Source organism: Helicoverpa armigera, chromosome 16 (genome assembly GCF_030705265.1).
Source record: "Helicoverpa armigera isolate CAAS_96S chromosome 16, ASM3070526v1, whole genome shotgun sequence".
Lineage (NCBI taxonomy): Eukaryota > Metazoa > Arthropoda > Insecta > Lepidoptera > Noctuidae > Helicoverpa > Helicoverpa armigera.
This window is the reverse complement of record NC_087135.1, coordinates 317,220-343,168: the sequence shown is the minus strand read 5'-3', so window position 1 is coordinate 343,168 and position 25,949 is coordinate 317,220. Positions and strand designations below refer to the sequence as shown.

Sequence of the window (25,949 nt, the reverse complement as noted above, 5' to 3'; positions counted from 1 at the left end):
TCCCAGACGTTAGCTGGTTGTTGTAACGTTTATGTAAACTGTGAGTCAGCCTGAAGGAAAGTCTACAAACGGAACTTGATATAAACAACTGTGTATATGTTGTATCGCAGCGTAAGGCTGTGTGATGTGGTGCACGTGAGAAATTGCTTATTTTATGATGAGGTTTAAAATAATATTCTTAGGCGGATTTTTTGTCAAAAGAAATTAAACATGGAGTTGATTATGTACCTCTAGATAGGTGTGTATAATAAGATCATTTCTTTTATTAAAATAGAAATAACTGAGTTGCAATTTATTAAACTACTTTTAGTTTATCTCACACCCAGCCCAGTTGTTAAAATATTACAAAAACAACCTTTATTAAAAAAATAATAATTTGTATTCATAAAATAAAACCGAGACAAGTTGCATCCCAGGAACTACTGATCCAATTATAAAGATTTAAGGCTTTGTTATCAGGATCAGGATGCACTTAGTTTGGAATACGAGTGAAACTGTAGGAAACAGCTGGTTAATTATTGTAACAATTAATTTGAAATTGTAACAATGTAAAAATATCTTTGTAACAGTAAACTGGACTAACTGGCCTATTAACGCTGTACTATTCGATCCATTAAATAGAGCCTTCAATCAATTACGTGCAAATACAGCGAATACCCGCGAGACCGGATGTGCCGCAGCCGACATCCGGTCGGGGTAATTGAAAACGACACCACTATTAGCAATCATTAAATGAAAATACATTGCATTTGTAACAAACTTCGCAAATAAATTAATTGTACATATTTATTTATGTTCGTTTTTTTTTTGGTTTATTGAAACTTTTACTTGATATTTTATTACTCCTTTGGTTCTTGCAATTTATCACCTGTTTTATTTTTTAATGTAAAATAAACTATTCGTAAATTGAGTGGGATTTTTCTTTAAAACAGAGAAAGAGAGAGAGAGATCCGGGTTCGATTCTCATTTCTTTAGTGCAATATTCATTCATATATTCATAAGTTCATTAATTTCTTTCTTAGCTTTTATTTTCAATAGATATAGTATTTTTCATATCAAAAACATACACATATCTATTTAGTTTAGCATTTATTATGTACTCGGGAGAAATTAACAGAAATATTGTGTAATTACTTATATCCAGGTGTATTTCAAGGGAATATAACATTTTTTCTAGTCATTAGCTCATGGCTTTGACGTATTCATTACACAGATTTCTTCGTTCAATCAAAATTCCTCACAAATCATAAATTGTCATAAAAATCATCAGAACTTCTTTAGTTCATTATAAATACAATAGAAGTGATCGAAGCTTCTATATTTAGTGCTTTGTATGATAATCACTTGTTTATGGGCTTCCATTAACATACTTTCTTTATTTTCCTTCCTGTATCGAAATGTTTACTAACTAGATTTTATTCGTTTTTTATCTAAAACTAGTTTGATAGATGCTAAATCTCGCACCCACTAAAACTAGAATACTAATTATGATTTTTGAACCTTATGTAAAGGCAATATTAGCATTAGCAATATATTTACATTTTTGCTGTACAATATTCATTCATCTCGTAGACAGCTTATAAAGGCTTCACAAGTCAATAAAACTTCTCCATACAAAAGACATAAACGCGCTCACAACAGTTTTTCATCAATTTTATTTCACTTGATCAACATTAACACATAACTTAAGTCTAAGTGATCAGTCGTCCCCTATGGTCATCCGCCTGGTTGTATGTGAACAGCCACCGCAGCGTCCGCCACAGCGCCTCCGTGTCCTCGCAGTGGATCTTGTAGCAGTGCTTCATTGAGCGCCGCGGGAGTGTGTTGGGACTACCAAATAAAAAGAAGTAGGTTATTTTGAAATCAATTCATAAGGGAGATTTTATGTAACAATAAAGCTTGATTATTATTTTTTCATTGATTTAACTTGTTATTATTAATTTGTAGATATAAGCATCTAAAATTAATATCACATTTGGAATATAACATACTTGTAAGTAGTGCTATGGGACTAGAGAAGGCCAAAATGAATTTTGTTTCTATATAAACAAGTAGATACGTGTGCAATCTTTTTAAACATACAGGGCCTTACTACAAAAACTTTAAACCCTGTTTTACACTTGTCTAATAAAATTTTGGCTGCAAAATGAACCATATGTCAACGTCATAATTTGTCATTTTTTTAGACAAGGCATAAACTGACGTTTAAAGTTTTTTGTGGTAAGACGGACATTCTTTTATACATCAAAAACGAAGTCTATCTAACAGTGAGTCATCGTCAACTATACGACGTCAAGTTAGCTTTATAACGACTCAGTAAGTCTGGCAACCGACGTATACTGCAGATAGCAGACAGTGCACCTAGCCGCGCTTCTCTCATAGAAAGTGTTTGCGCAACCTTGCACCTCGCGGGTCACGCAGCCTGTCTGGGCGTAATCTTGATGCATTTTGTGCACGGAGCTTGGGAATTGATGCATTTCGTGCATCTACTGAGTACTTGCTTGGAAATTAGATAAATTACATGTTTTATTTGTAAGGAAAAGTGTAATAAAATAATAGATAAAACAATATTAAGAAAAACAGAATGTATGTAGGGAGTACTTAGGACAGTAAGCTTTAAAGACTGGTGCGTAAGAACATGTTGATGATCGCATAAATCTTTCAATCAAACCCCAATCTTTCTCATAGTGAGAGGAGGCCTGTGCCTAGCAGTGGGAGTATAAAAAAGGTTAATGATGATGATTCCGAAACAATATGTTTCGAGAACTTGCAGAGTAAGACATCAAAATGCTGGATCGATTTAGATACAGCATTTGACAGTATTTGACTCATTTAGAAGAAGATTAGGTTAGGGGTCTAGTATATGATTGATGTGGGTTTAATTTTTTTTTTAAGTTTTTGCTTTTATAAAATTACAACAAACACCTTTTAAACAGGAGTACATATATCCTACTAACTTAAGTATATAAACCAACACACTCACGGCACATAGTTCCTCTCGGAGTGCAGCTCGCACAGCAGTCGCCGCCGACAGCGCTCGCTGATCGGAGGAATATCTACTTATATACACCAACACACTCACGGCACATAGTTCCTCTCGGAGTGCAGCTCGCACAGCAGTCGCCGCCGACAGCGCTCGCTGATCGGAGGAATATCTACTTATATACACCAACACACTCACGGCACATAGTTCCCTCGGAGTGCAGCTCGCACAGCAGTCGCCGCCGACAGCGCTCGCTGATCGGAGGAATATCTACTTATATACACCAACACACTCACGGCACATAGTTCCTCTCGGGTGCAGCTCGCACAGCAGTCGCCGCCGACAGCGCTCGCTGATCGGAGGAATATCTACTTATATAAACCAACACACTCACGGCACATAGTTCCTCTCGGGTGCAGCTCGCACAGCAGTCGCCGCCGACAGCGCTCGCTGATCGGAGGAATATCTACTTATATACACCAACACACTCACGGCACATAGTTCCTCTCGGGTGCAGCTCGCACAGCAGTCGCCGCCGACAGCGCTCGCTGATCGGAGGAATATCTACTTATATACACCAACACACTCACGGCACATAGTTCCTCTCGGAGTGCAGCTCGCACAGCAGTCGCCGCCGACAGCGCTCGCTGATCGGAGGAATATCTACTTATATACACCAACACACTCACGGCACATAGTTCCTCTCGGAGTGCAGCTCGCACAGCAGTCGCCGCCGACAGCGCTCGCTGATCGGAGGAATGTCTGACACGCCCGAGTTCGAGCGACGGTACGGGAGAGACGGTTGACTGAAATATACATACAAGTTGTTGAAGTATTTAGTGAAATAGGATGGTAATAAGCAGGCAGCTTATAGTAGTAGTAAGTGGCTTGTGTCAATGTCTGTGATTTAAATGCATAAATGGTAATTCTTTGCATTGGATCAGTAGTTTTAGGACGGATCGTTTCTCACGACAACGGTGTTCTTAAAACTGAATTATCGATACCTTTATTACTAGGATAACTGTGAGTGAGCTATCGAACTAATCGCAAAAAATATGATAAAGATGTCATCTCATTTCAAGTTCTTATTTTTCTGTCATATACTAGGTACAGCAATTTCGATGCTAAATCGTTTTTTTTTCTAGGAATTTACGTTCTACAATGTTGCTTCCCGATCAGCCTACAAGCACATTCACCCAGTGCTCGCTTGCGCAAGAGGTGGTGGTGCGTCTTCCGCGCATGCGCGCCGCTGCCACTGACCGACATGCTGTTATATTCATAATTAGTTCGCGGTTATTGCAAATGCATGCATTTTTGATTACTATAAAAATACTTGCAACCGCGTGGCGGCTTCAGTCTACCGGTGCCGTCACTTTGTCAATATCTTATCCTGACGAGTTTAAGACAATCCTTTGCTCTAATCCTTGTAAAGTTCAAGTTCTTTCATTAAAGTAGTGTTAGCAGTATCAGTGGGTTTTTTTTAAAAAGACTGACACCAGCCGCGTCCTAACAACTGGTGTCAGAAGTGGGATGCTGAGGAGAATCTATACAGAGAGCCCTTAGCATCCAAAAGAACTCTAGCGGCTACGAGTCAGTTGTGATCGACGGTCAGCCTCCGCCCTTAGCGTGAGCCCGCATCACACCCTGCTGCAAGGACACTACATTCACGGACAAGAAACTGTGGTCGACGATAAGCCTCCGCTCTATGCGTGAGCCCGCACCACGGCAAGGTCTTCCAAATTTCAACATCTTCACCGGTTGAGCTCATCCATCATAGCAACGTGTCGACGAAATCACGTTTTCCGAGTCTACACGCGCCACTTCATCGAGTGTCGGGTTACTTCCGGCCGTGTCGTCGCTGCTGCATCGCATCGCAATATTCGTGACCTCATTTAAGACATTTTTACGGAATAATACTACGTGTGGACAAAAATAATGAAGGTGATAGCCGCACTGCTGTGAGTAATCTATCAATCTTTCCTATTTAACACACCCTCTTAATTTACTTATTACATTCTCTTTATTAACCATTTCTTATATCTATCTTTTATCTTCTACTTCATCATCTTATACGTTATAATTTTTGTCGAACTATTTTTTTTTGAATTTTGAATTTATTTCAACACAAAATGACTGACAAGGGAGAACCTAAAATTACCCTTAATGTATTAACAAAATTTATCAAGCCTTACAACGGAGACAGGGAATCTCTACCAGCATTTTTAACCAATTGTGACAGTGCAATTTCATTCTGTAGTGTAGATCAACAAGGCTTTCTCTGTAAATACATAATTTCACAGCTTGAAGGAAAGGCACAAACAGCTTGTAGCCTTAAAACTTTTAGTAGTTGGCCCGAATTAAAAAAGTTTTTAAAATCCACTTTTGGCGAAAAGAAGCACTCAAGCCATTTGCTGCACGACCTTCAAAGCTGCAAGCAAACAGCTTCAGAGACTGTAACGCAATATGGTCTACGCATCGAAGCTTGCTTGACTCGCCTCCAAGCCGATATCCAATTCTCGTGTGAGGACAAAGTTCAACTACCTGGGCGTATAGGAGCAATGGAAGACTTGGCCCTCAACACCTTTTTGCTTGGCCTTAGTCCCAATCTCTCTACCATAGTAAGGTGCAGGAACCCTCTAACCCTGAATGACGCCATCACACAGGCCATTGAAGAAGAGAAGCTTTTAAAATTAACTAGGGTTTCTTCCTACGGCCCTAAGCCCATCAAAACTTGCTCTATCTGCCATAAAAATGGCCACTCCTCTTCAGACTGTTACGTGAAGAAACGTGAACAGCAATTTCAAAAATCTTTCGTAGTACAGCCTTCAACATCATCTCCCGGTCAAAATAATGCGCAATTTTCTCAAACCCTCATTTGTGCCTACTGTAAAAAGCCTGGTCATCACATCAATAATTGTCGTAAAAGACAATATAACAATCAACGCCGTGCGGAACCAAACAACACGCAATCGCCACCTCAAGTTACAAAGGAAGGGCGTGTCCATATGTGCGACTGTGAGTTCCAAGGCTCGCATGACTCATTCTCAGATGATGATGATTCAAAAAACTAAAATTGGTTTCAGAGGTGTGCCAACTGAAACCAAAACCTCCTGATGACGGCACAATTTTGAAAACATCAAAATCTTATAACTCTAACTCTTATAATACTAAATCTTATAATACTAAATCTTATAATACTAAATCTTATAATACTAAATCTTATAATACTAAATCTTGTGAATCTTTATCTTATAATACAAAATCGTGTGACCCTAAATCTTATACTAAACCTTGTCACCCTAAATCTTGTGACGTCAATTTCTATAATACTAAATCTTGTCACTCTAAATCTTGTGACGCTAAATCTTGTGACGTCAATTTCTATAATACTAAATCTTGTCACTCTAAATCTTGTGACGCTAAATCTTGTACTACTAAATATTACAATGACATATCTTTACCGGATTCTTCATCTCAATTTTATACTAAATCTTGTATTAAATCTTCACCTAAACTTTGTTCCAAGTCTTGTCTTAAATCTTTTACCAAATCATCACCTACATCTTATAATAAGCCTTATAATACAAACCCTTGTAAGTCCCTCGATTCAAAGGCATCTCTAAACGCGTCACAAATAACCACAGAATCATCCTTAGATTTAAAATCACCTAAAATTAACTCCTATGTCGATGCCTGTAAGTCACCGTGTGACAAGCCAAAAATAACTAAGCACTTAAATGAACCCCTAATTTCTGCGTCTCAAAACCTTTGTGATGAAAAATCATATTTCCAGTCAAAGGCAGATATTCCGGTTTACGAAACTACCATTTTAAATAAGAAAATATCTTTACCACATTCTTTTATAAAAACGCCTTATTCTACTAAACCCTTGTGTCTCTTAATTGATACCGGTGCAACAGTCAGCGTTATTAAGCGCTCTAGTCTTTGTATTCAACCTGAGCTTTCAAACGAGATAATTAAACTTAAAGGTATAAATGATAATGACACATTTTGCGAAACGCTGGGGTCATGTATAATAGACTTACAAATTTCTAATGCCACTCTTTCATATAAATTTCACATTATTAATGACGCAATTAACTTAGAATCAGACGGTATCATTGGAACAGACTTCTTACATTTCTTCAAAACAAACATCGATTACTCAACGAAGTCAATAACATTAAAAGGTAATACTATACCCATTCATTACACGGCTCCTAAATACATTATACCTGCTCGTTCGGAAGTTGTAATAGAATGCATGGTCTCAAATGAACCGTCGGAGTTACATAATTTCAAGGAGTCGCTTGTGCTAGATCATGTTATTACTGACGGTGTTTTTATCGCGAACTGTATTGTATCTTTAAAATCTAATAACCGTGTCAATGTGTCAGTCTTAAACACTACCGACTCGCCAATTGAAGTCAAGGATTTCAAGGTACACTTAACCGAAATCGATTGGTCAGAGTTTTCACAAAATACGCTTCAAATTGAAGAAAACGCGTCTTTAAAAATAAACACTATTCCTTCAACGCCGTCGGACCGTATACATAAGGTTTTAGACCAGATACGACACTCGCATTTAAATAGGGAAGAGAAATCCGCTTTGTTAGAGTGTTGTTCCAAATATACAGACATCTTTCATTTAGAGGATGAACAGCTGACTTATACCAACGCACTTAAACATACAATTAATACTGGTAATGCTGCCCCTATTCATGCAAAATCTTATCGCTTTCCAGAGTGTCACAAAGACGAAGTTGACTCTCAAATAAAAAAAATGTTACAGCAGAAAATTATACGCCCCTCACAATCTCCTTGGAGCGCCCCTGTATGGGTAGTACCCAAAAAGCTAGATGCTTCAGGCAAAAGAAAGTGGCGTATCGTTATCGACTACCGAGCCCTTAATGACGTCACAGTCACCGAAATATACCCTTTGCCCTTAATCACAGACATCTTAGACCAATTAGGACACTCTAAATACTTTACAACCCTTGATTTAGCCAGTGGATTTCATCAGATACAGCTTGATCCCATTGATGCACCTAAAACTGGTTTCACCATAGTAGGAACCCAAACATCAGGACACTACGAGTTTACACGCATGCCCTTCGGTCTTAAAAATGCACCTTCCACTTTTCAAAGGCTGATGAATACAGCGCTCTCTGGGTTACAGGGTCTTCATTGTTATGTATATCTTGATGACTGCGTAGTATACTCCCATGATCTCAATAGCCACATCTTAAAACTAAGTCAAGTATTTGATAGACTCCGCGAATTTAATCTGAAACTTCAACCTGACAAGTGCGAGTTTCTTCGCAGAGAAGTCACTTATCTTGGTCACATTATCACCGATAAAGGAGTAACTCCTAATCCCGACAAAGTAAAAGCTGTAACCGAATTTCCTACCCTAAAACGCAAAGAAATTAAATCTTTCTTAGGTCTTGTCGGATACTATCGTCGCTTCATAGAAAATTTCTCAAAATTACTAAACCTTTAACTTCTTTATTAAAAGGATACGATTTTTCTCTGGCAAGCCGACCAAGAACAATCTTTTAATCTTCTCAAAGAAAAACTAACTACGGCTCCTCTCTTACAATACCCCGATTTTTCAAAGCCTTTTGTAGTTACCACGGACGCTAGTAACTATGCTATTGGCGCCGTACTCTCTCAAGGTCCCATCGGTCAAGATAAACCGATCGCCTATGCATCCAGGACTCTTAACAAACAAGAAGGGAATTACTCCACCACGGAAAAGGAGCTACTTGCGATCCTTTTCGCAGTTAAAACTTTCCGCCCTTACCTGTATGGCAACAAATTCAAGATCGTAACAGATCATCGGCCTTTAGTTTGGCTCTTTAATGTGAAGGACCCTGGAAGCAGGTTAATTCGTTGGCGTCTTAAATTAGAGGAATACGATTACGAAATCGTATACAAACAAGGAAAATGAATTCCAACGCGGATGCCCTCTCTCGTATTCCTATCCATGTCATGAATAGTCACAATCTTAATAAAACATCTTACGAAATCTTTTTTAAAAAACAATTCACAAAATCTTTACCTGAATCAAATACTAGAATCGAAGAACATGCTCAACCCTTACATCTTTCTAAATTTAAATCAATCGCTTGTCCATTCTCTCTTGACTTTGATTATTCTATGCCCCACTGTGAGGAATTGCTGTCGCAGGTAAATGACACTACTACTTTATTTGCGAGCGAGCGGTCTCCTATTACAGTGGAGTCAATTACAATCAATGATAAAACTATTTACATACTATTTACAAAAGTTCATCATTTTGACGAGATTAGTTACCGAATTGTATACGATATTTTGATAAAACTAAGGGATAAAATTCTTGAAGAAAATCCTGATGAAACAGATTTAGCTCTTTCTGACTTCAGCGAACCTTTTTCTAAACTTATTTACACTAAGATCTATAACATAATATCCTATATCTTTCATAATACAAACTTAATTATACATATCTATAAAAACCAAATTATCTATCCTACTCCTGCCGAGGTCCCTAAAATATTAAAAGACAACCACGACTCCCCTATAGCCGGACACCCCGGAATGAACAGGATGTACAATCGTATTAAAGCCTCATACTTTTGGAAAAGTATGCGTAGCGACATTCAAACCTATGTCAAGAATTGTAAATTGTGCCAAATTAATAAGCCTCTAAGAGCTAACAACAAGGCCCCTATGGAAATAACATCAACGAGCACAAAACCTTTTGAACGGCTCGCACTAGACATAGTAGGCCCTTTACCGGACGCAGGCTTTCAAAAATTCAGATTTATACTGACGTTACAAGATGACCTCACTAAATTCTTATGTGTTTATCCAATGATTTCATCTACGAGTGACGAAGTTGCTCGTAGTCTAGTACACTTTATGTCTCTTTTTGGTATACCTAAAATGATTCTTACTGACCTAGGAACATGCTTCACTTCTGAGCTATTCAGACAAGTCACAGAAATTTTCAAAATTAAACCATTGTTTACGTCACCATACCACCCTCAAACAAACGGCGCGCTTGAACGTAGCCACGCCACTCTCAAGGAGTATCTTAAATCTTTCGTAAACGAAAATCAAAACGACTGGCATTGCTACTTAGCAACTGCCATCCTCGCTTTCAACACGACTCCTCATAGTACTACCCAATTCACACCATATGAACTCTTGTATGGTTACAAACCAAACTTGCCTAACTCTCTTTACGATAGCAATAACAGTCTTACCTATCACGAATATATTCGAGCACTTCAGTATAGGATGCGAGTTAGTAGGGAAAAAGCTTTAGAGTTCATTAGCAAAGCTAAGGAAGCATCAAAACAAAATTATGACGCCTCCGCTTTAAGGTGTAGTCCTAAATATAAGGTTGGTGACATGGTGTATCTTAAACATCACCACAGGCTTCGAAAAGCCTTATCCCCAATTTGGAAAGGTCCTTTCAAAATCGTTAAAATTATTGGAAAACATAACGTCACTTTACTAATTAACCGTAAACATGTAAAATATCACACAAACTTACTCAAACCTGCACATCCTTGATTTTCTTTTATCTTTTCTTTTCAGACTTTTATGTCAGCATGGCTCTACTGAGTCGGAGATTTTACCAGTCATACACAGCCCTGGCTTGTACTTTGACCCAACAACCAACATATTCTTCTACAACGATTTTTGGAAAATAGTCACGCACGTCGACGTTAACTCTATTGAGCCACATCTTAACGAAATTGACAAGCTTATTGTGAAGTCATCATTACTATGTAGTAAAATAGAACCTGGAGAATATTCCAATTGTAAAGATATTTTTAATTCTATCGAAGTTCTTTTAGAAACCAATTATGTAAAAGCACACTCGCTATCTCATATAATCTCTAAAGATGCTGCAAACCGGTTTAAAAGAGCTTTAGAATTTGGAGGAGAAATATTAAAGTTTTTCTTTGGAACATTAGATGCGGAAGATGCGCGCAATTATGACGCTGCGATTGACGCATGCGAGAAAAATGATAACGAGATATTTCGTCTCATGAAAGATAATATCCACATAGTTAAGTCATCAATCAATTCATTTAATTCTACAATTACCAAATTGAATCAAAATGAGGTTAAATTAAACTCTCAAATAAACAAGCTTAATCAGGTACTTTCCTTGGTAACTACAAATAATGATAAGGTCTTACTATTAACCAAACTTAATAATCTTGTGAATATTATAGAAGGTTCCTTACTCACTATATCTAACTTCCTAGACACTATTGTTAATGCTATTTTATTTTCTAAAGCTAACATCTTACATCCCTCCATATTATCGCCTAGTAAACTATTCCACGAGCTAAGCCTAAGAAGTAGTTCTGTTAATAATAAACTGGATTTTCCTGTACCGTTAACGCTTGATAATATACACACTATTATAGATGTATCTAAACTAATTTCTTACTATTATAACAACAGAATATTTTTCATATTACAAATACCTCTCATATACCCTATCAAATACGAAGTTTATAAAATCATTCCACTACCAACCCCACACGATAATACTAACCCTAATACCTTCGCCTTAATAACTCCTTCAAAATCATACATCGCCTTAACAGATGATAGATTACATTACAGCTTATTTAATAATTTGCAACAATGCTCAAATGTAAACAATGAACATATGATTTGTCCACTCGTAAGTGTTTATTCTAGTATTACAAATCCGTGTTGTGAAACCAAACTCCTGACTGAAGTGAACCTGTCGTTGCCTAGTGAGTGCAATTCTAAATTTATATACGGAGACGTAGACATGTGGCAAACGTTAAACAATAACAAGTGGATCTATGTGCAATCTAAGTTAAATAAGTTAACAGTGCAGTGCGATAAGAGTGATATGAAAGACTACCCGATTATCGGAACGGGTATCCTAAAACTTACAGATGATTGTGTAGCATTTTCTAAGACAATTAGACTAGAACCGTCTGTATCAACAAACTTTGTAATTACCGCTCAACTAAAAGTCGATTTTGATATCACCCAAGATGAGTGTTGTAAAAAGGATATTTTCAATAAGTCAATACCTCTGTTATCTCCTTTATCTTTAAGCAACATTAATCTCGATTCATTGAAATACTCCTACAGTCAATTAGATAATTTGGAAAATGAACTTAACAAAATAAATAACGAATCTCACTTTGTCAAGTATAGCGGCTATTATTCATCCCTTACTATTGCTTGCATTATTCTTATATTCTTATTTATCTTGTATAAAATCTATGTAAAATGTTTATCAAGATCAAACAATCGCCAAAATTCCTGTTGTATCCAAATTTTTAATCAATGCAATACCCAAAGGGTGCTGAAAAATGAAACCAAATGTCATAACTCTATTGAATTGACAGAAATTTCAGAAAGCAACGGTTCTACTCAATCCATACCAGATAATTTGTCCAAACGTAATCTTAATTATTCTTAATTGTAAATCTTTATTTTGACCTTCTATTCTTATGTAACTCTTAACCTTTTTGTCTTTGTTTTTAACTATACTTAATTTTATTGTTCTTAATATAAATGTGTTTTACTATTGCCAATTTTATTATTGTTATAACTTTGACATATTATTTTTCTTTTATATTACACTCTTAGAATTAGTTAGACAGATATCATTCATAGTCATTAAGATCCTTTTGTAAAAAGTTTTGTCTTAACCTCCCATCAGAGTGACTTCGCATATCCTTAAGGATATTGCTTCGTTTTAAGGGGGGAAATGTTATATTCATAATTAGTTCGCGGTTATTGCAAATGCATGCATTTTTGATTACTATAAAAATACTTGCAACCGCGTGGCGGCTTCAGTCTACCGGTGCCGTCACTTTGTCAATATCTTATCCTGACGAGTTTAAGACAATCCTTTGCTCTAATCCTTGTAAAGTTCAAGTTCTTTCATTAAAGTAGTGTTAGCAGTATCAGTGGGTTTTTTTTAAAAAGACTGACACCAGCCGCGTCCTAACAATGCGCTGACGCACCTTATTACTAATATATTGGAAGTACTGAACCAGTTGTTGGAGGAATAAGGAACATGATCTTCGCATGTTATTATAGTATGTATCAATACATACAAACTGTAATACCTATTATTTTTAAAAAGAGTAACCATGGAGTTTCTTGCCCGTTCTTCTCCATAGGAAGCTACTTTTGGAATGGGCAACTAGAATCAACTTTATTTATATTTTTTGACGTTCATAAGTGCTTGTGAAAGCCTAAGTGAAATAAATGATTTGACTTTGACTTTGACATACATAAACGTAATTGGGAATATTAATTTATTACAAATAATAAACAAATTAATGTTGTGCGTGATAAATGTATGTTTTTATAGAATTACATAAATGGCATAACCCTATGGCAGAAATTATTTTGGGTTGGCTACCGCAAAAAACAGAAGTATTGGAAACTTAATAGGCAGTTCAACAATTTTTTAATAAAGTAGTAGCAACTACAACAAGTTTTTCCACACATAAAGAACTAACAAAACGATCAAACAGTTTGCAATGTTAACGCTTCATTTGAACCGTTTTACCGAAGCATGAATTTGAAAGGTGCTCTTCTACCGTTAAATCAATAAGTTACCGATAAATCCATAACTGGAAGCTACAAATCTACTTCACTTAAGTTAGTAGTTAACACTGAAATCCGCGTAAAGTCCCAATACAGCTGATTACCATCGCGTTTAGTTTCCTCCACAAGTCATCACTTTTTGTGATAAGCAGTGCATATATGTATAGTGTGTATTGTTTCTTTCATTCCTATAGATCTCATAAAAACGGGTTAGTACTGCGCCTCGTAAGGCTGTGTGTATACTTGTAGCTAAAACTGTTTCCTGAAGGAAATTATGTAGGTTCCAAGATTATTCTGTCAGATCGAATTTAAGTTTTCGGTCAAAGTCACGTGGAGTTCTGGTAGAAAATGGAATAATTTGAAGGAAGAAGGAACAGTTATTTCGTTTATACATTATATACATACATTTATTTATATACATACATTATATATATTTATACATTTCGTTGACATCAAAGCCACTGCAATTTTTAGAAGCACGTGATAAATAAATACATTTACAAGCTTTATCTTTCGAAATTGTGACTAAACCCTGTCTGACCATTATTAACTTTGTTACATTCTCTCATTCTGTCCGCAGTCTAACACTACATACTCATCATACCATAAATCACCGGTTCGTCACATGTCGAGCGCGCATCATGCGTGTGTCGCGTGCACGTCGCGTGCATGTCGCGTGCATGCTAATCGCGTGTCGAGTCACATCCGCGGTGTTACGTGCACCGTGCACCGCGCGGTATGCACCGTGCTCAAGTACAACTGATCCGGTAAGAAGCGGATATTTTCATGGATGGGCTTCAATGCTTGCTTCAAATATCCATTTTATTACACTTAGTTTTTCCTCTTCTGCTTTAGTTTTTAAATTACATTAGAGTTTAAGTTCTGTGCCAAAAAGTGTGTGCTAAGTATGAACGTAGATGGATGGAGAAATGGAGAGTACGACATTAGAAAATATGGATCGATTGCCTGAAAGACGACATAAATAAGAAGGGAGTGAGTTTCGGTAGAGACGAATGGAAGGAAAACATATTGCACCGATCCCAAATAAAATTGGGAACAGGGCAGGAAGAAGAACTTAGGGTTGGAGTTCTAGTTTAATAATATGCTGAGTAATGTCTATTCTAATCGTCAATTATGTGGTGTAATCCTAATCATCAGGTGATTGACCTGATAAACTAGTTTATTAGCCTGTTATCAGTTTTGGCAGACATCTGATAATATTAATCTAACAATTGCAACATTATTTAGTTACGATAGCAACAATTTTTTTTTGTAATCAGTAAATTCTTTTTTGTAATCTCTGTATGTATGTAAGTATTGTAAGTAGGAAAAATCTTGTAATGCTCATGGATTTCATGTTACTTGACAGGTTGAATCTTATTTTCACTAGTGCTTGAATCCTAGTATATTCTAATACTTGTCCAAGAGCTGGTGAGCTGACTTTCTGAAATATCCTCATACAAGTACCAGGCATCCCCTCAGCTTGTTGCATTTGTCTAGCAATGTACGTTCGGCTATGACGACGAAAGGTATTTCGCCTGATAAGGCATTCTCCGTGTGGAATAGGCCTGTGCCTAGCTGTGATTATGACGAAAGCATTGGTGATGTACTCACAGGTTATCGTCGACGTTGTGTATGGTGATGACGCTGGGGGTGAGCGCGGAGATGATCAGCCCCACCGGGATGAACGCCGTCACCAGCCGCAGCAGGTTCTTCCACGGGTTTACACTAGAACAAGACATATGTATACATGGAAATCAATGCGTGTAGAACATGGCAATGTTCGTGAGTTACTTAGTTGATTATATTATGTATTTGATGTTTTCCTTTAATACCACGACTTTATAATATGGAACTTTGTGTAATTGTCTAAGTATATACCTACTCCTTTGCCGCGTGCATATTGCATATTCTTTTTACATAATTTCATACACTTAACATTTCAAAAATCAAAAAATACGAAGCTATCAACCACAAAATATTTCGAAAGTAGAATATCTAGAAATATTCAAACTAAACTAAAAGATCCTGCATCTTAGACTCATTTATCATTATATTCAAATGAACCGCGGCGGTCAGTGCGCAGCACGGTGGTCTCACATTGACTATCACTTGCGCGGGCGCATCCAACTCTATTAGTGCATGATATCTATCAATCATAGCGATTGTATCTGCTTGTGCATCTATAATGTATTGTGTTTGTTATAATATTTACAATCAAGATTTGAGTTATATGTTTGCTTAGGGCTATCGCTATTTTAGGAGTCATTAGTTTGTAATATTTTATTAAATAACAAGTAACGATTAAAAATATATATTTGTCGGCGCGTTGATAACATTAAAGTTATGAGCGGGTAACCCCGAATAGAGTAGTAAGTGTCACGATGAGTGATGGCGGCAGTCATTCTGGTGACAGGTGCCAACTGAATTGTGCACATACTAACCTATTGGCTCGAAATCTCATTCCATCTTACTGATTGTGTGTGATTGTGAATAAAATGGTGAGGAAACCAAATAATAGAACGGTGGACTACACAAGCGTGCCTTTATTTTTGAATTCCGGTCGTTACAACGCCCGAGATGCAACGTGACAGCGATGACCGCCGCGAGGCTCCTTCTGACGCTCCCACATCAGAAGTGGGATGTAATCTGATTGCCCACATGTGATGTAATGATGTAATCTGATTGCTCTGCTACGTGTTCAAAAAAAATTGAAAACGCTAGTAGCGAAAAAATTATGTCTGATACGATACTGCTATCATAAGGAAGAATCCTGGGTGGAAACATCTCGTACTGCAACATAATGTTCATGGAGCTGTCTATGTAGAACAAGAAGGTTGTGAACAGATTGGTTTCGGGAGAATTTGCCACGTGAAGATTGAAAAATCCTTATAGTGCTAAATAAACACTCAAAAAAATGGAACGTCGATTATTTAAAATGGTGTTTTAAGATTTATGAAGAATTTCAGCGAAAGTTAGTATGGTAACTACGGTTATGGTTATGGTATCGGTTTCCATTTTTTTTTTTAAAGTCAAGCTTGTTATCGAAGGTATGCTAGAAAATTAACCGAATTTATCTAATTTTCATGTTTCAACAATGATGGTGATTATTGTGCAATATGGCGACAAAATTACGGTCCTGAATGGAGCATCCCAGCTGCCTGCGGAGCTTGACGTGTCACCGTGAGTTTAGAGTGTCGGTGCTCGTGCATCTCCGTGGTGCCTGCGAACGTGAAGCCGCTGTACTGCGCGCCATAGCGATGTGCGCATCGTCACGCACTTTGAGTGGAAACCCGGTGAGACCGATCCATTTTTGCTGTATGTTGAGGTTATTTTGTCATACGACATTTATAAACTTGAGAGGCAGTTTCAATCGCGTTAAAAATTAAAACCCCAAGTTACAATATTTCAGTTTTTGCGTCATTGATTGATTAAATGTGCATCAGACTATAGATTTTTGGTAACATTTGGCGCTAAGTTGTACCAATGACGGATACCGGGGTGACTTGAAAAAGACCCGTTGGCCTCGTGATGGCATTGGGGTCACCAGGAAGAGACCCGTGTAAAGTCTGCGGTACTCTTGTTTTTATTGTGTTAAGCTGTACCTATGATGGGTATCGGGGTGACTTGGAAGAGACTCGTTGGCCTGTGTGACGGCATCAGGGTGACCAGGAAGAGACCCGTATACATCGGTGGTACAGTTGGTAACATGTGTCTGATAGCTTGGCTAAGGGAAACCTGTGTGACAGCTACTAGCCTGTTGTGTCATGATTAGCCTGTGTGGCAACGACTAGCCTGTATGGCAATGACTAGCCTGTGTGGCAATGACTAGCCTTTGTGGCAATAACTGGCCTGTGTGGCAATGACTAGCCTTTGTGGCAATAACTGGCCTGTGTGGCAATGACTAGCCTGTGTGGCAATAACTGGCCTGTGTGGCAATGACTAGCCTGTGTGGCAATAACTGGCCTGTGTGGCAATGACTAGCCTGTGTGGCAATAACTAGCCTGTGTGGCAACGACTATCCTGTGTGGCAACGACTAGCCTGTGTGGCAATAAGTAGCCTGCGTGGATATGAGTAGCCTGCGTGGCAATGAGTATCTTGCATGGCAATGATTCGCCTCTGTGGCAGTGACTAACCTGTGTGGCAGCAAATGGCCCGTGTGGCATTGACTTACGGAAATGTGTGACTTTAATGAAACATTTTGTTTCGTTTGGACTTCAAACTTGTAACCACTGTAAGTTGTTGTATAACATGAGCAAAGGGAGTTATTTGAGGGGTCAGGGTGACCGAACGGAGTAGACTGTAAGATGAAACGGTACACACGAGGACGTGTGATAATGCAGGACGGCCGTGTCGGCGCGTTGATAACATTAAAGTTATGAGCGGGTAACCCCGAATAGAGTAGTAAGTGTCACGATGAGTGATGGCGGCAGTCATTCTGGTGACAGGTGCCAACTGAATTGTGCACATACTAACCTATTGGCTCGAAATCTCATTCCATCTTACTGATTGTGTGTGATTGTGAATAAAATGGTGAGGAAACCAAATAATAGAACGGTGGACTACACAAGCGTGCCTTTATTTTTGAATTCCGGTCGTTACAACGCCCGAGATGCAACGTGACAGCGATGACCGCCGCGAGGCTCCTTCTGACGCTCCCACATATTTATTTCCCTTCTATGAAATATAGTTAACGAACAGGAAACTATTGTGTTTTCCAACCAACTTAATACCAACTAATATACCTAGGTTTATTATTCACGAAATCCTTTCGCCTACACTTGCACAATATACCAACGTTTACAAATGCTACAAGTACTTCCTTGTGGAGATATTTTCTCACAATATCTCTCGGTTGGGACACGCGGACAAGTTTTCACGTTTTTATGTGGTTGCCGACAACCAGTGGCACAACCATTGGTTGCATTACCCTCAATGGTTATGTTTTGTCTTTATGTTCGTTTGTTTCTCTCACGGTTTATTGTAACGTGTTATATGCTTTACGTAAGTGGAGAAAATTTTTCATGTTTGACAAATGATGTGGGGTAATTCTGTTAGTATCAATTTTGTCTTGGTCCATTTACTTGATTCGTTTTTTCACTCATTTGGGCTATGAATTTGCATGGCTTATTAAATAATAAGATACACCATAATATTTATTGCAATGGTACACAACATTTATAGACACCATTACCTCTCTAGACTAGAAAACCAAGCGATTTATTTTACACTAGCTTTTGCCCGCAACTTCGTTCGCGTGGAATAGTGACTACCAGCAGATTTTTGATTTGACCAATAGATGGCGCTATATGTCCGGAATAATTTTATTTTTATTTTTTTTTGTAATAAAAACTATCCTATGTCCTTTCTCAAGTTTCAAACTATGTCTGTACCAAATTTCACACAAATCGGTTCAGTAGTTTAGGCGTAAAGAAAAGACAGACAGACAGACAGACAGACAGACAGACAGAGTTACTTTCGCATTTATAATATTAGTTTGGATTAGAAAGATGTTTCACTTCTTCACACCAAGTGACATACGTTCAGACATTAATTTGTACGGCCTCATTCATTATTTTATTTCAAGTCGAGTTATACATATTAATATGAGTAATAAGCATCTCGTGTTCGCCGATGTCCGGACAGTGAAAGGATATTTGCGATACAAAGAGGTCGCGCTTATGTCCATTGCACAGTTGGTTCGGCAGAAGTACCATTATGAACAGTACACATAGTGCCTTATTTCGAAGGTATTAAGATAGCTTGAGTATTTCTTTTTACACAAATTCAAGTGCACGTAGAGTGCAAAGTGCAAGCAATGAAGGAAGTTTCTTTATTAGGATTCCGTACCCACAGGGAGAAACGTAACCCTATTATTGAGACTCCGCTGTCTGTTTGTCAGTCAGTTAGATTATAAGTTAGGCAGTTGACATTTTCACAAATGATGTAATATTAAGGTACTGAACCTTCTGTTATACTTTTTAATATGAAATGCATCACCGTGGTTGCCCCCAACAGCTTTCAACTTTCCTACATTGTTTTTAATAAGTATTTACCCAAGAATGTGTTTACACCCTTTTGGAGAGGTGCGGTAAAAGTTGTTCATGAGTACCTCAGACAGTTCCAGACATTCAAGTTCAAAAATATTCCGATTAAAATATTTATTATACTGAGTTCGGTAACCCGATTTGTAAATGTGTTTCATCATTCAATTACGTAATATCGGATCGGAATCTGGATTTTCCTTAGACTGCTACCGTCTTACCACAAAAACTTTTAAACGTCAGTTTATGCCAAATTATGACGTTGACATATGGTTCATTTTGCAGCCAAAATTTTATTAGACAAGTGTAAAACAGGGTTTAAAGTTTTTGTAGTAAGGCCCCTAATGTTTTGTTAACTATACGCTCTAACCTACTGAATTTATTAAATCAATATCAACATACAACACAGACTTACTGTTTCTTAACCGAATGCTTTTCATCCTCATGAAAACTCAAGCCTGAAAACTCCTCATCATTATGTGGCTTGTCCTCAAACGTCACAGGGGCCTTATAGAGTCCCCCAGCAGGGACCTTCACAGGTACCTCGACTGTGGGCTTGGAGTCCAGGGAGTCTTGCCAGTTGCCCCTCGTCTTCGTGTAGCTGGTGTCTTCGAACTTGTAGGGGAACTCCTGGTGGGTGTAGTAGATCTCCTTCGGGATCTTGTTGAAGGTCGTGTGGTGGGAGTATTCTTCTTTTGGGGAACTGTGGGGGGAGGAAAATTGAGTTACTAAGTGGGACTTTTGCACTGGTTGCAAAATTTTCTACCACCACCTAGGTAGGTGGCTTTTTAATCAGAAGTTTTGGTCTGTTTTGAAGTTGGGAACTATTGTCATGTTAAATAAGTATAGTTTATAATGTTACCTAATGAAACCACTAGCAGGTTTCTTTGCTATCGGTCCAAAAACCGGTGTCTTTATTACTTCTGAGCTGTAGTCATCAAAGAAACTCCCCAAATGTTGACTCGGCTTAAAATCCTTCAGCAACTCCTTCTTATCCTTTCCTTCTTTAGCTTCTGTAGTATTTCCATCTTCTGTAAGATTTGATTCTACGTAAGAAGACTCAATCTTCCATGATTGTGGAGCTGATTTGGTAATTACCTCCGTTTTATTGTCTTTGGTTTCAGTATTATTAGAATTGCTATCTGTATCATTTAAAGCGACATTTGTGTCACTAGACTTGGTGTCTGTGTCGCTGTGTCTGGAGTGTATTTCATTTCTGTGTATAGTCTTGTTGAAGGCTGTGCGTGAGACTGGGTACAGGGTGGTGATGTTGGCCTCTGTGGTTATCGTGATGTCTGCGGCGAGGGTGACGACTGATGACGTGAGAAGCAGGATCCATAGAGCGAACTGTAATAAAAAAGTTTGGTATGAGTAACAACATGTAGGGGAATCAGCTAATTTCATATTAAAATATAATACTAAAAGTTTTTGAAAACACTTTTCGAATCAGTTTTTAATTGCAATCAGTTAAGTCTTTGACTTACGCGATTAAAAACATATAAATAACCATCTAAACACGAAAGGCTTTTAGGGACGACACGACAAACAACTAAAACCTGTCAGTTAATCAACTTTTACTTTCCGCCAATAACAATAAATAAGAGACAATAGCTTTACATCATCTCGTCATGATGTGACTGGTCACAGCGCGGTCCCACACGGGCGTGGCGTGTGTGAGTCTGCATCACGGAGGATGGAAAGATAGGTGTGGTAGGTCAGGCGCCTTCTTGTAGGTCAAATACGTGCGGTGGGCATAACCAAAACGATCAATTACGAGTGAACTAACAAGACGTTAGGGTTCTTTGTGGCACCTGTGAACGATTTTTGGTATTACAAAAAATGGTCTGCTCCATAGAAGACAGTAACATTCCTCGTTCCTCACATTTTGGCTCTACTTTCTTAGGAGATTTTGGTTATGGCACCTCCGGCAGTCATTTTGTTCTCTGTGGTCTGCATACAATGACGGACGGGGGGCAACCGGTTGCCGGGAAAGTGACCGACACAAGAGGTATGGAAAGAATGGAGAATTCTGCCGACTCATGCTCATGTGTGGGGTCAACTATGGGAATTAAATCCGGATTAGGCGTGACTGCTGCTGTTAGAGGTCGTTAGAAAACGAGTTAGAAACAATAACAATTTAAGCAGTTGATTTCATAACTTTGAATATCATATAAATCGACATTAGGATTTTTTATCTACATACGATACTTTTATAAGCTCATCTCGCTGCACATCAATTAAGCTGTGAGAAACTGTAATGTCTATTTCGTCGAACAATTTTTATCTACAATATTTTTCCACTTTCTTTTCACATTCACATTTCTTCTACACTCTGCGACTTGCTGACTGAACTTCAGGTCGGCACTCGACCTCGCGTGACATTACCGTACTCTATCGATACTTAATAAAACTTATGTCGCTGCAGTAACAACGTCGGAGAAATTCCCCATCGACTAGTTTGGTGTTTGTCGTGACTAACTGTGACAAATAAAGCGACGGCCCTCCCATTCAATAAGGAAATAACTTGATCGTGCTGATAACTGAGGTGCTAGGACTGTAGCATACCAAACGCGAAGCTAGCTTTACCTAGCCACAAACTTTTAAATGCAATTAGCATTCTTGCTGTCTTTTGAATGCAATAAACTGTAACAATGGCCATGAATGATCGAAATTTTTAACATTCTGTTTTGTTTTTCTAGTCTTTTTAACTGAAAAAGGGAGGAAATTATACATTCAGACGTTCGTATTCTTTAGAATTCATAAAACACTCGTAATTATTATCAATATGATTACCAGAGTTACACATAGACGCATTCTTTTGTTAAAGTTTTGACATATCAATTTTAGAACAATAGTCCAAACTTCTAAGCTATGTTTAACGAGTTTACACATCTAAAGTAATTACCAACAGATTACATACAGAAGAAGTTGTGAGTGACAATCTATTACAGAGTGCTTACAACCTCGGCCGGAGGTCACAGGGTGACCCGAGCCATTACATCATTTATCATTAGCCGCATACCACGGGGAGCAGTTCTGACTACTTCTGACAAGTCATATGTACGTCTTATGTAACATGCTAATGTGTATATACGTCACCAGACACTTTGTACTCACATATGTCGTAAGGAAGCTTCGTGGATAGACGCGGATGTCGGGTGGCAATTTCTTTTATTCAACTCAGGTGATTGTCACACAGTTTATATAACAATAGGTCATCTGTTTCTCCGAAGAGATATGTGGAGTGCACCTGTTTATATAAACACTTAATAACACTTTTCTAAACTTCAAAATCTGAACTAGGTTTGTTCGAGGTTTCGAATCAGATTTGATAAATTATATAGGCTCTCTGATACAACTATAAAAACATCACCAATTAATTCCTAACTTAAAGAACTATTGTTGGGAAAACCCCAGAAACTTCTGATATAGTGTAGTCACGCGACTTTCCCTGTCACTGCATTGGTCTGACGGCTGATGCAACGTCATTACAATATTGTTACAGTCGAGCATGTGGTCTGCATAACATGCATGCATATCTGCATATGGCTAGTGGCTACATAACTTTTATGAAGCTTAAATAAGTAAAGTGTGAAGAAAGTAAGTAGAATTCGCGGTAGCCCAGTGGTTCATGCCCCTGCCTCAGAGTGTGCCAGTTCGATTCCTGGTCGGGTTCTTTTTTTAAAGTTATATGTTCTTTCTGGTGTATTTTGGACACTGAATGTGTGAAGCTGAAGCAAAAAAAGGCTTAAGACGAGTGAAAAGAAAATGAGAAATCGGTCATAACGGTTATGTATAAATAGCACTACATTATCATATATTTGTGTGAGTAACAACGATTTGCCTATCTACAACATATTTGTGACTCCCACGAGGTTTGTCAGTGATTAGTCATTGCACAACAATTGTGTGCTGTGTGTAATTTATTGTAATTATTTACTACACAGATACACACCTTTCTAACGACACGTAACGCTATCTGATTGTTATCACAGTTTGATGACGTCACTGTTAGTAATTATCTAGGATATCTTCAAAATATCGCGTAGAATTACTAGTTATTCGTGGGAATCCAACCTTTTTATCTATTGGAATGCATCTAAGGTGCGTAATGCCTAGTACCTAGATAATATATTTCTGAATAAATGAGTGGCAAGTTATAATATTAATGTAAAGAGGAATGGGCAATTTATAGTTTAAGATTTTTGGACATCGTTAGATTACTTCCAAAGAATAAAGATGTTGCACTGATGCACTGAATGAGCAGAGGCTATTTACCATGCCAATGCGTATTTCATGTAAAGACATTTGTAAGCGCAAAAAACTATTTGTTTATAAAATAAGATTTTGAGACGCCATAAAGTTGTTTGAAGTGAAAACTGTCCTTTAAAGAGGATTTGCACAACAACCCCGCGTAGTAGCGTAGTACGTTGCTACGCCTGGCAGCGTAGCCTGCGCCGGCGTGGCATGGCGGTGGCGTGCGCAAGCGTCGGTCAGTGACTTACCGTTTTGGGTGAAAGTAAGCGTTATGCAAGCGCTACATAACCGCAGCGCGCGCGCCGACACTCTGTCACGGTCAGACTCACCTCTCGCACTTGTTCGCTTTAACTGCTTTTATTTAGTTAACCTAGGTTTTAAAATTTGCATTGGTTACGACTATTTAAAAAGGCTTTAACTTCACCAGAGCTGAGGTTGCTTATTTTATAACTACTATATAACTAGCATTATATGTAGCACCTATGTATTATACGAGTGTGAATCTGAGTAATCTCACATGTATTATAATTGATTATATCAATTTATTAATAGTCAATTAATTCATGCCTATTAGATAATGACATTATTGAAGCTAATCGAATTTTCATCCATTTTAATTTGGTCATTTCTTTGCATAACTACATAATATAATAATGATAGACCAAAATAAACTAATATAACAATAGTCAAGGCTCATTGACGACAGTAACCAAACAATTTTATAATAATTTTCCTCAATTCTCAAATGTACTCTTGGTTATCTTATTGTAAAGACACTTTAAAAATAATTTTACTAATATTTTGGCCAAGAAATTTACCGGCGTATTTCATTTAGAGGCTTTAACTCTAAACAGAATGATGTCTACTAAAAGTCCGTAAGTGTCGAAATGTGAATAGAATCTGTACAATCTTCCTGAATAGAATTGTAATAGACTTTCAACTAGACTGACAATATTATCTACCTACGTTCCAGTAAGTAAGTACGCGAGAATTGTCATGAGCAACGTGTTTCACGACCGAGGTATTGCTATATAGCAAATTCACATGTCGCATTTATTCGCTAAAAGGCACACATGAAATATCTGCACTGTTTGGTACACCTCGTATAATGTCCACAGTTATTAGCCTATGTATTCAAAACAATTTTACTACAACAGATAAAATAAACAGCGATCAGTTTTCGAAAGCGTAGCAAACGATATCTCTCAGCTTTTTATCTAGCATTTAATAAAACTTATCTTTAATAGAATTCACATAGATTTGTGAATATTCCACATTCACATTGATTGATAATAAACGAATACTTTGGAATGTGACGTAACGCGATTAGCATTGCGTAACTAATAGTATAATGTTACCTACTGATATCGAGAAAGTCGATACTTATTCATAAAAACATTATAGAATGCTTCACTTGATGTTATTTATTATCCCACCCAAAACAAAAATGTGAAAGGCTGCCAAGTTCGATAATATGGGAATGCTTCGCCTATAAAAGAAGTGAGATCTGAATAAGTACCAAGTTCCATAAACATACCTCAGTTAAAAATAGTTACTTTTTAATGATGTTACTTGGCAAGCTTTCATACACCTTGTTATAAACCTACTAAACGAATCAAGTATATCATTTTCTATTAAAACTTGCCAAGTAACATCATTAAAAATTAACTATTTTTAACTGAGGTATGTTTATGGAACTTGGTACTTATTCAGATCTCACTTCTTTTATAGGCGAAGCATTCCCATATTATCGAACTTGGCAGCCTTTCACATTTTTGATTTCATTTATTTTTGTAAGGTTGTTTATTTTATTTTTTTCTTATGATTAAGTTAGTTAAGGAAATGTCTCATTTATACTTTCAGATTTTTGAATATGCACTATGCTTCTTACAAAGAAATGATGTCCTCCTAGCCGATTATCGGCTACGGCGGCTGTTCTCATGTAAGGAGATTAGCCAACTGCGCAGGACATATTATAGTGCACAAGCATTTGCGCAGACACAGGTGCACTCCCTATTCCTTCACTCACATATCCCGACAAAGG

The 25,949-nt window shown here is 37.7% G+C and overlaps 2 protein-coding genes across 2 annotated transcripts; one reads left to right on the top strand and one right to left on the bottom strand.

Annotated features, from left to right (window-relative positions):
- Positions 1-1,637: 1,637 nt before the first annotated feature.
- Positions 1,638-23,956, bottom strand: LOC110369804 (uncharacterized). Its single transcript, XM_064038639.1, has 6 exons — positions 23,927-23,956; positions 20,511-20,995; positions 20,064-20,351; positions 15,218-15,331; positions 3,673-3,789; positions 1,638-1,830 (listed from the first exon to the last, which is right to left on the bottom strand). Exons 1-6 carry the CDS (start codon positions 23,954-23,956, stop codon positions 1,692-1,694), a joined length of 1,173 nt encoding a protein of 390 aa, XP_063894709.1. The 3' UTR covers positions 1,638-1,691.
- On the top strand, positions 4,255-12,570 carry LOC110376510 (uncharacterized). The gene is made up of 2 exons (XM_064038509.1): positions 4,255-4,941; positions 10,574-12,570. Exons 1-2 carry the CDS (start codon positions 4,919-4,921, stop codon positions 12,459-12,461), a joined length of 1,911 nt encoding a protein of 636 aa, XP_063894579.1. The 5' UTR covers positions 4,255-4,918; the 3' UTR covers positions 12,462-12,570.
- Positions 23,957-25,949: the final 1,993 nt, after the last annotated feature.

Excerpts from the sequence above, each read along its gene's own strand:
- LOC110376510 (XM_064038509.1), top strand. The coding sequence starts at position 4,919 with ATGAAGGTGATAGCCGCACTGCT. Across the intron at positions 4,942-10,573 it reads AAGGTGATAGCCGCACTGCT|ACTTTTATGTCAGCATGGCT; the intron begins GTGAGTAATCTA and ends TTTTCTTTTCAG.
- LOC110369804 (XM_064038639.1), bottom strand. The coding sequence starts at position 23,956 with ATGTCTTTACATGAAATACGCATTGGCATG. Across the intron at positions 20,352-20,510 it reads CCTGCTAGTGGTTTCATTAG|TTCCCCAAAAGAAGAATACT; the intron begins GTAACATTATAA and ends CTCCCCCCACAG. Across the intron at positions 1,831-3,672 it reads TCCGAGAGGAACTATGTGCC|TCCCAACACACTCCCGCGGC; the intron begins GTGAGTGTGTTG and ends TTTATTTGGTAG.